At 45.3% G+C, this 15,987-nt stretch overlaps 1 protein-coding gene across 2 annotated transcripts in view; it reads right to left on the bottom strand.

Moving 5' to 3' along the window:
• Positions 1-605: 605 nt before the first annotated feature.
• The window catches only part of TNFSF11 (TNF superfamily member 11), a 35,116-nt gene continuing 19,734 nt past the window's right edge, over positions 606-15,987 (bottom strand). For both annotated transcript variants that reach the window (XM_039877349.1, XM_039877350.1), the window contains exons 3-5: positions 7,119-7,164; positions 6,940-7,038; positions 606-2,003 (exon numbers count right to left, since the gene is read on the bottom strand). In XM_039877349.1, the coding sequence (XP_039733283.1) occupies positions 1,582-2,003; positions 6,940-7,038; positions 7,119-7,164 (567 nt within the window). In that variant the 3' untranslated portion in view covers positions 606-1,581. The remainder of the gene's footprint in view (positions 2,004-6,939; positions 7,039-7,118; positions 7,165-15,987) is intronic.

Below are 15,987 nucleotides of genomic sequence, written 5' to 3'. Positions count from 1 at the left end.
GTCACGACTGTCAACAGACATTTCTCCACAAATGGCCAGGCGCCTTACATGATGGGTCCTGCACCTCGCCATGCCCCACATTTCCTTACATCTCTCTCAGGGGAGTAACGAGCCTGGGTCGGACCACTGCCCAAGCACAATTTTCCCCTCATGACATAAGCATAACATAAATTTTTTTTTTTTTTTTTTTTGAGTAAAGAAGCCTGTTTCCCATCTGGCTACATACAAATCCTTCTTGCATACAAATCCCTTGCAAATTATTTTTCAGATTCCAAGGTTCATTAATTGAATTGAATCTGTTCCTAATTTTTAATTAAATCTGCATTTCTCCCAATAACCTTTGGAAAGATAGAAGCCACATTACCATATTGGAGAGAAGGGGGTCACAGAGCGAGACAGATATAAAAGAGAAGCACGAAATCATAAAGCAGGTTATCTTAGAAATTTATTTTTGTACCAAAAAAGTTAACATTCAAAGGCAACGTCTTTATTGTACAGTATAAAATAACTCCCACTAAATTAAAGCTGGGATCCTTTTTTTTGTTTGTTTGTTTTTATTTTTTGCTGATAAGCCACGGATAACATTTTAAAAAAAAAAAAACCCAAAATTTTAAATTTGCATCCCTTGTAGAAAAAAACATCTGTTCAATAATTATATAAATACTCTCGACAGATTCCACTGGTCCATTACGTATCCTTTTTGGCTATGTCAGCTTTCTAAAGTCAATTAGCTTCTAAATTTGAAAGGCACCTGGTGGCCAACGTCCTGCTTGTTATTCAAGGCAAACATTTTCATTTTTGCATAGACTCGACAAGTCTGAAAAAGCTATTAAGTTAAAAAGAATGAAGAAATATAATACAGTTGATATTAGCAAACACTATTTTTTTCCCCTTAGTTACACGTTTTCCACAGGGGGTTTAAAAAGTGCACCAGTTAAATATGTCTGTACATTTAGAACATTAAATATGTCAATAGCAAGACATTTTTAAATATTTTGAATCAAATACTATAGCACAAATATAATTTACAATACTTTGCACAGAAAACATTACATCTGAAATATAACTTTAGATATTATATAAAAATACATATATTTTCTCTCCTCATTAGAAAAAAAAAAAAAGTATTTATTTGCAGGTTCTACCATGATGTAACAATTCAAAAGAACGTAACCTTTCAGATTACCATCCCTTTGCAATTCGATGACACCCTCTCTACTTCAGCTGCACAGTGGCACATGACCAAGGGCCAGACCCTTCCCCCGGCCCGAACGCAGTTTTGCATAAAGGCAACCATAATTGCTCCAACCTGGCTTAATTCTAGGAATTCATTACAAAATTTAAAAACCATTGTGTAAGAAAGCCTTCGGACTACACCACACCTCGAGTCCAACGTCTCCATTTGGCTGTAAATACACATGCTCTCTACAGAGTCAGAAGCTGAGAGAAAGTCTTCATCCTATACCGTTGTAGGCCATACCTCTTAGTAGTCTCACACACCTATGTACATCTTTCTTGGCTTGTTTTTTAAAGTTTCTGTACATCCTAGGGAATACGTGATAATGCTCCAGAAAATGGGGGTCAATCTATATCTCGAACTTTAAAAGCCCCAAAGTACGTTGCGTCTTGATCTGGATCCAGTAGTGAAGGGTTGGAGACCTCGATGCTAATTTCCTCACCAGATCGTAACTTAAAAAAGCCTCCAACATTTATGGAGTAAAAATGGAATTCGGAGTTCCCTGACCAGTATTTGGTGCTTCCTCCTTTCATCAGGGTATGAGAACTTGGGATTTTGATGCTGGTTTTCGTGACATACACCATCAACTGAAGATACTCTGTGGCAAGGTCTCCCGAAGTCTCATGATGTCGAAAGCAAATGTTGGCATAGAGGTAATAAAAGCCATCTTGGTTGACTATTAGTTTTCCATTGCTGAAAGTCATGTTGGAGATCTTGGCCCAACCTCGGTCGTGGTACCAGGAAGACAGACTCACTTTGTGGGAACCTGAGGGGAGGAGAGAGAGGCACACAATTTCAAATCCGTCCCTTCGATGAGAAGGACATCGTCCCAATTCAGTGAGGCTGGAGAAAAACATAGCATCACTGGCATCGTTCCGACAGAATAGCTTCTCAGAATTTAGTTTCTAAAAGGGGAGAAATGCTTTAAGATGTACTTGGTGCTCTCTGCTAGGCATCTGAGATGATACAGAGACAAAAACTCATTTTTCTTGCCCTCAAGCTCCCTACAGAACACTCGGGAAAAGTATGGCATGTGTGCAGGTCGGAAGCAAGCCATGAACCCCGACAGAAAATGTGCACATAGTTGCTATGGAAATTCAAAGGAAAGAGAGAGAATTTCCTCCTAGAGGGATAGTGACTTTGTTGAGTTGCTCCTGAGCCTGAGCATTTACAAGAGGAATGTGATGCAGCCAACAGAGGCAGAAAGGTCATTCGAGGTTGAAGGAAGAAAATGGGCCAAAGGCAGTTGAGACAGGAAGAAAAAAATAAGTACAGGAAGAAGACTTTGATTTGACTCTACCTTCTCTTTCAATTCATGTAAAAACAGGAGACAGTCTGGGTCTCAGTAACTTTGACCAAAAGGTCAAACTCCTAAACCTATTCTCATCCCAAAGAACGCCCCTCCTCCAACAGCCCAAATGCCACCCAGGCTCACACAGCAGAAGACTTGATCCCAGAGAATGCACGACGAGAATCCTCTGGGCACTGCCCTCCCCGGCTCCACAACCTCACACGATCCTTTGTGACTCAACTATCACGAAATTCTCCCCAAAAGACCAGAATTCTGTTTTAGCCTCTTCTTATCCTAAAATGTTTTAGAAATTGTTCTAAAACAGAAGCAGTTTCTAAAGAATCTTCTAAACCAGTAGTGTGCCTAGTGTTTTTAATATTTCAGGCCTTTCATGCATCTTACTAGATCTTTAAAAATAATCACTACCTCTATGATAAACCCAACTCAACAACCACGTATGCTTATGTGGACACCTGTTATCCAACAGGAAAAGGTATCAACTAGCAGGAGAAAAGTTGTTCTACTCTGGAAAGTTCAAAAACACATTTTTTTTTCCTTTAGAAAATTTTGTAAATACTTATGCTTGATTAATGTTGTCATCTTTGAGGATGTCAGCAAGGCAGAACAGAGCTGAGGAGTCGAAGGCCGGGTTTGGGATGAGCCTCCACAGCCAAAGAGAAGTCCTTTGCTGCCTGCCACCCACGAGAAGTCAGTGCACGGTGGGACTGAGGCTTGAAGTGGATCCCAGGGATCCAGTGGATTTCTGTGGATCCTCGGGAGATCTTCATAGAATCGGAATCACATTGTGGCTGTCTTCCCAGACTGGTCTGAGTTCTGGGGAGCCTTGAGCACCTGCAGCGTTCTCCAGAGAGCCACAGAAAGGACAGTGCTCGATTGATCCTGGAGAGCCACTGGGCAGTCTGGAATATGGTCTGGGGACCTCAAGACCAGGCTGTTCTGAACACCAACCAGGTGGTGGGGCGAGTGGAAAAAAGCTACACAGAGGCCAAGCTACAGTGGGGAACCCGCCGGGAGGCCTGCGAAGTGCCAGCAGTTCCAATCTCTCTGTCCAGGGACCGTGTATTGACTGAAATCCACGTTTCAGTCATAGGAAGGAGCTAGAAGGAGCCCGAGACACCATCACAGGCACCGCTGCATCCGGGACCCATCGCAGCTCGTGCCATTTTCATCGGAGCTCCTATCTTAGGTTATCTCAAATCAAAGCATCCCAAATGTAAAGATCATCCCACGGTCCCAAGTGAATCAAGATGAGACAACAAGACTAGCCACCACATCCTCATAAACACTAGTAAAGTCATTCCTCCAGGCTGGAAAATACCTTGACGAAGTTTAATAAAATTCAAGGTGTTTCCCATCTCATATGTTCCCATGTTTCCCTCCTTCTCGCTGACTCCTGTAGTCAATTCTTTACACAATCAATTATTTGCATTACGGTCTATTTCCCGTGATCCCTCTTAGAGAGGAGCAGAATGACAAAGGTGAAGCCTACCGTCTCAGCGGAGTCGATCCGCCAGTGTTAAGCCGGGGGCTCAGAGACATGGGCTGGCAAGGCAAGGACGCAGTACGAACGAGGGGGGGAGGAGGGCAGGACCTTGACCGCACACCACTCCCACTGGAGGCTCAAGTCAAGCGAAGCATTGTCCTTATTCCTTATGAAACGTATCTGTTTTTATCCACTCGCTCATCCATTCGCTGATCAGTTCGGTCAATCAGTCATTCAGTCAGTGACTGCTGTGCTTTCTATGGGCATTCCCTCTGCCCCTGACTAAGAATCATATCAGGCAGTGTGCCCTCAAGGCACTTAACACTAGCAGTGGAGAAAATGACAATTGGGCACATACAGTGAAAAATACAACATTTTCATTTCTGCATGTCCCGTAGCACACGGCTGAAATACAGTTAAAGCAACTGAAAGTGAACGCTGCCGAAGTCAATGGCAATCAGAAGAGCTCCGCCCAGCAAGGGGACAAAGGAGCCAGAGGACAGGGGCGACCCGGATCGGATGTAGGGGGGCTGAGCAAAGGGAGGGTGTTGTCAGTGACGGGAGCTGTTCGAGCAAAGCATGGAATGACACAGCGCCCAGAGGAAAAGGGAGGAAAGCCATCTGCGTGAACGGGGGGGGGCGAACGGGCGAGAACAGACAGTAATGGGAGATAAGACAAGAAGATGACGCTGTGGTCAAGTCAGAGGGCCCCTCACGGCAAACCTGGGTTTCCGTCATTAATGCGGCAGGACGATGACCTCCTATCCCGCCCCCACCCCCAGCTCCTCAGGTCGTTGCTGTTGGAGGAGACCCCTCTGCCAATATTTAGCCTGAGGATCCCCTAAAGAAAGCCATGTATTCTGACCTCACAAAATACTTCCCAATACATTTTGTTTGAGAAGCTTTGTCAACGCATAAGCTAGCACTCAATATAGGCAGATTCTGATTTCTTTCTTATGTGTGAATGAGTATAAAACAGAGACCCAAAATCAACATACAGAATGAAAGCCATCTTTTTCTGAAATATCCAGGTCTGGCCCAAACCGGGAGATAAATGGACTCTAGGGGCTGTTGGGCCGGCCAGAGAAGCAAATTCTATTTTCTTAAGCAGAAGCATACACTAATTCATTTCGCTCAGTCTCGAACTCAATAACTATCAGAAAATAACCAGGACTTTTGTCTTTGTCTTTGTCTTTGGCAATGATTCGATGCTTAGGGGAGAGAGCTTTGCAACTAAAACATGCTTGCGATTGCCAAACAGATTTTGGCACACAGTCTAATGCGATATTTATCATATGCCCTTTAAAATGAACCGAAAAAAAAAAAAAAGGCAGAGTACATTCACAGCACATACAGCTGATATATCAGTATTAATTCGATTGCCTTTGCTAACATGCAAAATAGTTTTACCCTCAGAAAATTAGTGTAGCTCTATGTAAGGTGCACATACACACGGAGAGAAAATGTGTTTATGAAGCCAGTAGCTGGGATGGGAGAGATAGTTTAGGAAAATCTTCTAAAACCTGAAGTCTTGTCTTCTCATTTTTTGTGCCTGCGGTCAGGAAAAATCCCTCTCACTATAATAGTTGCTTCTAAATTGTTTACTAAAACTCGAAAATTTTTAACTCCAAGAAAAACCTGCCTTAAATCATTTTTAAAACAAACTGGAATATGTACAATTATTTAATTAAACAAATAATAGTAACAAGTTGCATTCACTGGGCACATACCATATGCCAGCTTCCACATAGGAGTGTTAATACATTACTTCATTAAATCTTCACAGCTACCCCATAAGGTAGATACCATCACCATCCCAGTGAAGAAGCTGAGATGCAAATTATTCCCACAATTTGCCCAAGGTCACATCGTCAGTAAGGGGTACCGCGGGGCCTCCAGCCCGGGCACTCAGACTTCAGAGCCCCTGCCTGTTACAACTGCATTAATCTACTTCTTTGAGAAAAAGAACATCAGGGTTCTGACTTAATTTCCCCTTGGTAAAGCCAACTGGCCATAGGTACTTATGGAATGACCTACAGTGTAAAAAGCATGGACACGGGAATGAACTAGAGTGGAATTCAACTTCTATCGCCGCCGCCACTGTGACCTCGAGTAGGTAAACTGTGTGCACCTCCATTTACCTGTCTACAAAATCTGAGTGGTGGTCAGTATCTTGCAGGGTTATAGTCAGGGCCGGAGATGATGACACAGAGTGAAATGCCTGATACATAGTGTATGTTGGATAAACGGCATGATATTACTAATAATAATGCTCAGTTGTCACGCTATCGTGATGTTCTTTTGGATGCTGACCTACCCCGAGGTGGAGTACGTGGTGGGGATGATAAGATGAAACAGCTGAAGCATTAAGGTCGATGCAGGCACAGAGCTCGGGGTGTCCCCATTTCCTAAAGACAACAGGTCTCCAGTCCACTGAGTAAATTCTCACCCTGGAGAAGGAGGAGCGCGTCTCATTGTCTAAAGGGCTGTTGCCTCTCAAATATCACTCTGTCAAGCCCGTACCTGGAACTCTGCAGAAGATGGTTGAGTACGTGACTGCCTGGATGAATTCATGCAACCTAGCGATGGAGGTACGTCAACTTTAGTTTGGGTAAATATAGATGAGCATAATAAGGGATTGTCCTTCCCAGCTACACAATTTCAACTGGCACTCATTTAAAATAAACACACTCTGATGATCTGAAATGAATATGGTGATGACGTCCATTCTGGCATGATCGAGAATCACTATTTTCACAATGTGGATCGTTAACTGAAGACTGAATGATCTTTTTTTGATCTAGAAGTTCCGGGCTCTCAAAAATTCAGTAGAGGTTTTGAGTATACAAATGGCTGATCAATGACTCCTAACATACTTCTTTCAGGCTGGATGGAAATGGAACTTACCTGACGGAATGTCAGTGGCATTAATGGTGAGATGAGCAAAAGGCTGAGCATCCGGCTTGCCCCTCCTGGCCAGATCTAACCAGGCACTGTCTACTGTAGCTGGAGATGAGAGAAACCACGTTAGCTCAAAGAGCAGTAACCCCATGGAATTCTGGATACTCATACAGATCCATGCTTACCTTTCTCTGCTCTGATGTGTTGGGATCTAACGATATGTTGTAATTCCTGAAATAAAAAGGAAAACAAACTCTTATGTATACACTCATTCTTTTGATAAAGCAGTAAAAATCCAGGACTCTGGGACATACAATAAACTAATCTTCTTTCTTTCAAACTATGCCGGAAGTACATGGGGAGTAAAGTTCCTTGATGTTCTAGGTAGCTATGAAAAGAAGCTCATCCCAGAGCATTAAGCTGATGAGCTTAAAAGGTAGACCGCACACAGTCTAACGAAGTACTTTGGACAATAAGAGGAAATAAAAACAACATAATTATAAAACATGGAATAATTGAACATAATTAAAAATTCGTAGCAGGTACACAAATGGAGATGAAGTTAACTAGGGAAATAACAATTACCGCAGAACATCAGACACTCTTAAATCTTAAGGGAGACTCTTTTCATGTCTATGTCATCAATAAATCCCTGTTATAACACTGACTGTCAGCCTGCAGGAAAGAGAATGATGCCTAGCTCCCACCGGCTAACTTTTTTATTTTAAAAAGTCACAGTGTGTTTGAAATGCTATACAAAAGTCTAAGAGCTTTTAGAGTAGCAATAATTAACTTAAAATATTGCTGCAAACAGAGGTGCAGAAGCGCGAGGCAGAAAAAGAAAGAACGTAAGTATATAAAGAGCACAGGTAATTGCATATGTCAATTTGAGCCCTGAGAACGAAGGGTCTCGTAGGTGACTGCGTGCCCACCGGAATCAAGACCTTAGCCACCATTAACTACGAAGCTGGAGTGGACAGGACCTCGGGCTTTGACCTCAGTCCAAACCCCCGCTCAGCCACCTTCTTAGAGTGAGGATATGAACAGCATCTCTATCATAAGGTGATTGCAAAGAGTCAATGAGATGACGCATGCAGGCACTTAGCAGAGCATCAGGTAAATTCATACATCTCAATACCAGAATCATTTTGGAGAGAGTCCTAATTTCTGTGATTGGGATGACCATGCATGCTAAGCATGCCTCCTCCATGATGTTTAAAAGATAAGCCACAGGGCTTAAGCTGAGTGTCTGAAGAGGAGTGCTCTGAGATAGAGGATAGGTAGGTAGGTAGGTAGGTAGGTAGGTAGATAGATAGATAGATAGATAGATAGACAGACAGACAGATAGATAGATGATAGGTAGGTAGATAGGTAGATAGATATAGATAAATAGATAAGATAGATGATAGACAGATGATAGATAGATACTATAACACAACTTCAACTGTCAACAATTGGAAGGATTCTAGAGATAAAACAACACTGATTCTTTTGTCTGCCTTCAGGAACCCCAAGAGAGATGAGAATCTATTCCTAAAGAAATCACAGTGGGACCGACTTTTAGAAAGAAGCCTTAGGGTCTTGTCCATGGCCGCCTCCTACACGTGCCTTGACACTGCACTGCACAAGAGAAGGGCCTTTGTGCTAGCTCGGCAGTTCTCAGACTGGAGCATGCATCACAGTCTCTCTGAGTGCATCTGAAATGGTTTCTGACCCCAGAGGTCCAGGTAGGGCCTCAAAATTTGCACCTCTAACAGGTGAGCTGATGCTGTTGGCCTGGGGTTTCAGTTTAAGAAAAGCAATCCCTTTCTTAAAGACCGCACAGATGGGCAAATCTGAGATTTTCTGAAAGCTTGAGACCCAAGCCAGAGAAGTGACAGACGAGTCACCAACCACGTGGGCAGGACAAGTTTGTTCTCTCCCACTTGGAAGTGAAACTCTCCTGTCCATTTAATCAGTGGTTTCTAGCCTGGAGCTGTCACAGAACCTTCCCGTTACAAGAAAATTCAATAAACAGTATCATTCAGAAGCACATTCAGTGTCTGCTATTAAAAAAAAAAAAAATAGTGTCATGACCCCGGAAGAATTAAAACTCTAGCTAGAGACTCATGGGGTTCTGCTGCTTTCATCCGTTGTTGGGTAGCCGAGGAATGCAATTGCTCTCAGAAACCCCACGGGGACGTTTCACTGTGAAAAACGGAGTGCACGATGTGTCTACAACCTCAGGCTACAAAAAGTGTATTTTCAATATCGGTCCCTGTATCCCCACCCTGCCCCCAACTTTCTGTACTCCGACATCGTTGTTATTGACCTGCAGAGATAACAACCACAAACATAACAGTCTTCTAAGACCACACTTAGAGAGTGCTCTGGCCCCAAACCCAGCCGGTCTACCTCAATTAGATATTGAATTGGTAGTTTTTAAGAGAAACTCCCCCAGCAGGTAATAATTGAGTGTTCCCATGAACGGCTGTTTGCTGACATCTCTTTTTAGTCATAGATTTGTTATACTCTCACAATTGATGTATATTCCGCATATGGAAAATTAAATAATCCCTGATATTCACAGCCAACCAGGGGTTTCCCTTATATTATCACATTTGATTCTTACTAGAATCAGAGGCTGGGTACCTATTACTAACCTCATTTTTCAGACTGGGAAACGGAGGCAAAGATAAAGCTGGAACTTGAACCTGTGCCTTCTGACTCTTCTTCTGGAGCTACGAGACCACACCCCTTTACAGGACACTGTCATCCAATGCTTTCCCGGGAGACGGGAGGAAAGCACCAAAGGACGGTGATGGTGATGGGGCTCAGAACACGTTACCCCCAAATACGGTACCTCGGCAAGCTGAACACTTTCAGGTGAGAAAATGTGAGAAGCGGCAGGTGCAGGAGGGGCTCCCTGACTTCCTCCTTCTCTCCTGAAGCAGATCATAAGACCCTCATGTGGGAGATGCCCTCTCTACACCCAGAGGAAAGGAGCATCTTTAGTTGTAAAACCCAGGATGCTGCAAACAATCAGAATGAGCAGGTTTTGCCAAGTTTTCCCCAGGTTACTGCCCTTGGCTCATGACCTTCTGTCCTGCCACGTCCTCCCACGCTGGAATCCCACTCTTCATCAAACCTAGTATAAGCGTTCGAGCTAACCTTTTCTTCAGGTCTCTATCTCCTTCTGTTGGTTCCCATGAGGCATAAAACTTTAATAAATGTGCACGCTTTGCTCTTGTTCATCTGTCTTTTGTCAGTCTTATTTACAGGGCCCCAGCTGGAGAACCTAGGAAGGTACAGAGAAAAAGATCTTTTTTCTCTTCCTTACACCTGTCAAGAAATCCTTAGAGGGAATTTCTCTGACTAGAGTCTGACAGAAAGGAGCCCCTGCATCAGGAAATATGGCCCCAGAATTCCCAGGGGCTTCAGAAAACGACCGGCCGAGCCATGCTCAGGGCTAAGCTGGTGAATGCCCCGAACTAAGCTCTGCGGAGCCTGGGCATGGGGATGAGGGGCACCATGTCCCCAAATGTGACTCTGTCAAGTTCACCCCACAGAGCAGGAGCCACTCTGTTTTGTCGTTTTTCTCAGATACTTTCCTACGTACACTCCCAAGCACAGGTCTTTCTGGAATTCCCTCCTAGTTAATGTCTCGTGTTCAAGATTATGGGAGACTCTTCTGAAGGAGTCGCCAGATTCACCCGACTGACAATTCCATGTATTTTCCGAGCTTTGAATTTACATTTATTCTCATCCACATTAATCCTCCTCTTCTGCCACATTCGTTGGAGTGTTTTAAAATTTGCAGATGTCTTTACTTCCCAGTCTCACCATTCAGACATTGCTTCTGCTTACTTTGAATTGAGAAAGTTCTGATCACCTAATTTTGGGGAAACACCACATAGAACATCCTAAGTCCTCTCTTCTGAACAAATTATTCGGATGCAAGAGAGATTTTTTAAAAAATGTTCTGTGTGTTTTAATTTACTTTAAATCCAGATGTACATTTATTAAAAAAAAAAAAACAGGTAACTCTGGATGAACATCCATGCAATCATATGTTGTCTAAACTATCAGAATTGATAGTTTAGACAACACAGATTTGCACAGAAGTGTAGATAGCTTTGACACACCTCCCAGCAAACTCTAGCAGAAGCCAGAAACAGTTTCCAACAGTTCTAAATATGCTGGGCAAACAGCCTTTTCTGCAATCTTCTCTTAACTAACAACCACTGGAGAACCCAGATCCTGCTCCCCAGGGTGACCAGAGATCTGTCTTCTCAGAATACGGCATGTACTGTATCCGTCACGTGCAAAGGACAAAAAGAATTGCCTTCTGGGTTCTATAAACTACCCATGACAACTAGGATCATTACCTCCACGTTACTAAGAATATTCACGTGAACGAATGAACTTATTTATGGTCCCACTGTAACAAGTAGGCTTTTCAGTGAATTTATGCACTTTTAGATAAGCATACTTTGGGCCTAATTTATGACAGCGTCATTTCATCCTTCAAAACAGGACAAAAAGGAAAAGCGAACCTCTGGTGGGCAGCCAAAGAAATCGCGGCCAATTCGAGGATGAGAGAAATCCTCTGACATACTGCCACCTAGTGGACGCTGGCCAAATGGACATGCCTGAGGCGCCACAGGGATGCGAAACTGCCCTCCGCTCCCCGCCAGTCTAAAGACAGGAGATGAGGAAATGTCACAGCATTTTTTTTTAAATCTTCTCATCGTGGTATTTTCCTATTTAGACTGCATTAACTTTTCATCTTTGCCATCAGAGTACATTTGAACAGACAAGAAAAAAACCGATAATGATTTTTTTGGTTTTTAATCTCAACTTCTGGTTCACGCACAGAAAAATGTCGGGATTTCACAATTTCTCCTCCAGGAAAGAAAGGACACGGAAGATCAATGCGATTGTGTCACCGTGGTCTCCAGGACTGCTTTTCTTCAACTTCTGAACTCCACATCCACCGAGTGCGACCCCAAGGGTCATGACAGGCGAACTTGAAGAGCGAGGACCTTGAGCTCCGCCTGTAGGGACCCGGCTGACCTTTTAGAACATTCTAGGATCTTTTGCCAAACAGAGTGAGGAGGGAGACGTTCCGGAACCAGCTCAATCTCGATTAGTCAGGGCCACTTAAAAGAGACCGTGCTGTATAAGAATAAATACAAACACCTAAGAGAACTTTCAGCTCCTTTGAGAGTTATGGGAATTTTGCCCCAAGGAATTTTGCCCCAAGGAATTTCAACATTTACAACAAACGCTAAGCTTCCCTTTGCAAACTCGGCTGGATCAACTGCCCCGAACAGGACTTGGATAGCATTCCAGTTCAAGAGAGAATGTTAGTAAATTGGTCTTAAGTTAGTTCGACTGCAGTATTTATAGTTTTTTGTTTTGTTTTGTTTTGTTTTGTCTTACAAAATAATATAAATAGATCTAAGCTCCCGCTGAGGACATTCCCAGCTGTAAAGATTCCCTGAAAAGGTCAAATTGCTGGGGTCTGGGTTTATCAGACTGAAAACCTCACCCGCGCATTGAGATGTGAACTGTGTGATCCACGTGGTACCTGTCAATCAGAGCACAGAAGCAATTTGTACAGCCAGATGCTTCAGGAGCCACTGGCACCAGCTCGTAGCCTATCTCAGGTGGCTGCCACCCTCCGCAACTCCAGCAGCAGCTGCAGAGGCATCTGGCTGGCTGAACAAGGATTTAACACCCCGTTTGCCAGATATAATACAGGGTTCAGACACTTGTTAACATATGTAATGCATTTATTTTAACATCTTAATGATACCCTTCACGTAATTCTTCTCCAACCTAGTTGCTTGAATGGTGCATTCATCAGCCGAGTTAGCACATGAATGCCACACATGGGTTGTTTCTGAAAATGAATAGCCGGTTGCCTTTTCCTGCAGGGAAGTCCTGCCGACTCCCACCTTGGAAATAGCTGGGAAACCCACCCCTCCTCTCCAGCAATAGGGCCGCTGCCTTCCCCCAGGCTCCTGACATTTCTCCCTAGGAGTAGAGTGTGACCTCCTAGCCCTGAGGGCCCATGGGATCCTGGCCTTGCCCTTCTGAAAATCCTGCAGGGGATGCCTGCAGACCTCGGAACCAGGTCACGTCCCTTCCCAGGCTAATAGGGCCTGACAAGGAGAAAATTCTGAAACATTCTACGTTAAAATTACAGCAGCCGGCGAGCGAGAGGAAGAGACGGAACAGCCGGCCTGTCAATGTCTGTGGACCGGCTCGGACAAGAGGCTGCTCACATCCCCGTGCGTCTGCTGGAACTTGGCATTGATTCCCGGGTGGCTATTTCTGCAGAATCTCCCAGCCAGGCACCGCCCGCATCCAGGGCCCCTGCTTCCTGGATACAGGTGGGCTTTCCAGTTCGCTGCCCATAGCCACCCCACCAGGAGCAGACGTTTCTTGTTGGAGGACGCTGCACCTGTCCCAGAGCTGGCCTGGCTTCACTTTCTCTCACCCCTGTGCCTACAGCTCATGGAAATTCTTCCTGGGACTTACGTCTTTCTACCCATTTCCTCCACTAGACAGATAAAAACGTTTGCAAACATAGACGATGGACATGTTGTCTTCCCTAGTGGCCATGCAGCAAAACCATTCTTTTTTTTTTTTTTTTTTGCTAGCAATGACATAATAAACCCTTTCTTTTAGAGACTGTTAATTTGTTTTGTTTAACAGGCCCGACACAACTGGGCTGCCTACTGGTTCAGGGTCTCCCACTATTCCTTCCCTGAACCTCGAAACTCTACCTCCCCGAAGGAGCCCCTAGGTTCCAGCCACAGCGAACTACTTGGAGTTTTTCCCCAAGTATCCTGCCCTCCGGATCCTTGGGACCTTGTGCACACCTGCTCCCTCAGAGGGCTGCCTTACTGTCTTATCAACAGCCCGTTCATTGTAAAGGTTTTGTCTCCATGATGTTCTTGGTCTGGGGGCACAGGAAGACTACGCACCAGCTGTTCGCGACAGCTGAGGAGACGGGGTTAGAGCCCACGTCTCGGGCGTCTCAGCCGCTTGCTTTCCTCCTCCCTGATGCACACACTGACCTTCAAATCCACAGAACGTGGCGGGATATTTCATATGCACCGGGATGGAGCTGGAGACACCCCAGTTCCATATGCAGAGTCAATGGTGACCGTTCAAAAACACCTCGAAGCGAAGAGCTTTAAGAGCAAAATATGACCTGTCACTTATATTATGTATTATGAATGGCGACTGTGCTCCTCGGCCAGGGTCCTAGGACTAGAGAGGACAGGAGCGCTGGGGAAGGGGATGGCTCCTCACTGCCCCCGCTGGGGGGAGCGGGGTCAGCCTCCCAGCAAGCAGCAGGGGAGAGGACAGGGTTCTAGGGCCCGGGCCAGCCCAACCATGAAAGCGAGAGCCATCTCTGACTTCAATTTGTAACCTTACATTTTGAGCCCCCAAATTCTTTATTTCTTAATATAAACTACTGATTTTAAAAAGTTCTCCCAAAGCCAAAGTCTTCTCAACGTGCCTTCTACCTCCCCACTCCCTGGAGTACCCCCTCTTCACCTCCTAATCTCTTCACCTCCTAAGAGAATCAGCTGCCACCATCTCAGGGCCATCTCTGAAAACTCTCAGCGAAGAACTTGACCAAAACGCAGACCTTTCTCCTCCTCCCACCCCGAGTACGGCCACCGGGGACTCATTTCTCCCAGAAGAAGTCTGCTGATTGGAAAAGCATGTCTTTGCAAACAGATAATGCATCCCTACCCTCCAAAGGGCTGAGGAAGAGAGGGCCCTGGTTTTCCTAAAACGGAGTGATGGAATGCTTTCCTGGCAGTGTGATGGCTGCTGGGAATAGAACACGTGTTCATATTGTTTAATCTTCACAGTTTAAATGAGGAAGCTTCTGCTACAGCTAAAGGTCCCCTTGGGTTTTCATAAAGTGGTCTTATGACAGCAATATTAGTCTTCATAAAGAAGTTGACTGTAAAGCGTCTGGCGCCGTAGTGGGTATTAAACAAGTATAATCGCAGGGCTAGGCGGAGTGACTGCGGTGTGGCAGGTTGGGCTCCCAGGGCCACTTGTCCCTGCTGCTTGAAACCTCGTCATGCCACCTCACACGGTCAGAGCTTTTGACAGTCACGAAGCCTCGTCTCCTCAGAAGAAGGCTCGTTCTCACTCATCCTCCCCAAAGCGTTTCTGATCACTAGGATGAGACTCAGAGAGGACAGGTACCAGGCCAGCTGCTGTGGACAAATGAGGCCAGAGGGAAGGGGACAGAGTGGCCAGGGAAGGGCCTCCAGACCCAAGATCCCTAATGTGTTCACATCCCCAAGAGGAAAGAAGCTTCCCTCTTGAAAAAGCAGGGAAAACGCTGTACTTGGGAGTGACCTCTGACCCCTTACGAATGATGATGTGGCTATTAACCAACCAGCCACCTGCTTAGCACCGCAGCAGGGGGGGCCGGGGAGGGGCACGGCCAAGGGAGGGAGCTTCGGGCCCCTTCACTTTGGGGGAGGTCACTGGGCACAGGCAGTGAGCAGCCTGGAGACCCGTGGGCTGGAAGGAGGTTTCCAGAACTCGGAACTTTGTGTTTGGTGTCCAGCTGTTCAGGCCTCATCTGATGACCACAGGGGCCACCGAAGGAGTTTTTAAGCAGGAGAAGAAGCGAGCGGCATGTTCGGAAGTGCATTTTAGAAGTCACAGCTGTGGAGAGGATGGGCCAGAGACTGTGAAATCATGGACGAGGTGGCCGCTGCGCTGATCCGGGCAAGAAATGACGGTGACACCTGTATTAAGCGGACAGTACCAGCGACACAGCATGGAGAGAAGTATGTGAAGGTTCTGTGCAGAGGTAGAAGTCACAGGATGGGGGTAACGTGACGAGTCACTGCGTAAGCGTGTTTCCAGCCCGGGGGACGTGGATGATGGTACCGTCCTCACCATGAAAGGGCAGAACGCACGACAAGCAGGTGCGGGCACCGAGGAGCGAGCACGCGTTCACCGGAACCTTCCGGTGAGTACGAGTCTTACGGTTTGTGATTACCAGAGTTGTTTCTACTG

Source organism: Pteropus medius, unplaced genomic scaffold (genome assembly GCF_902729225.1).
Source record: "Pteropus medius unplaced genomic scaffold, Ma_sr-lr_union100, whole genome shotgun sequence".
Taxonomy (NCBI): domain Eukaryota; kingdom Metazoa; phylum Chordata; class Mammalia; order Chiroptera; family Pteropodidae; genus Pteropus; species Pteropus medius.
This window is presented reverse-complemented; position numbering and strand designations above follow the sequence as displayed.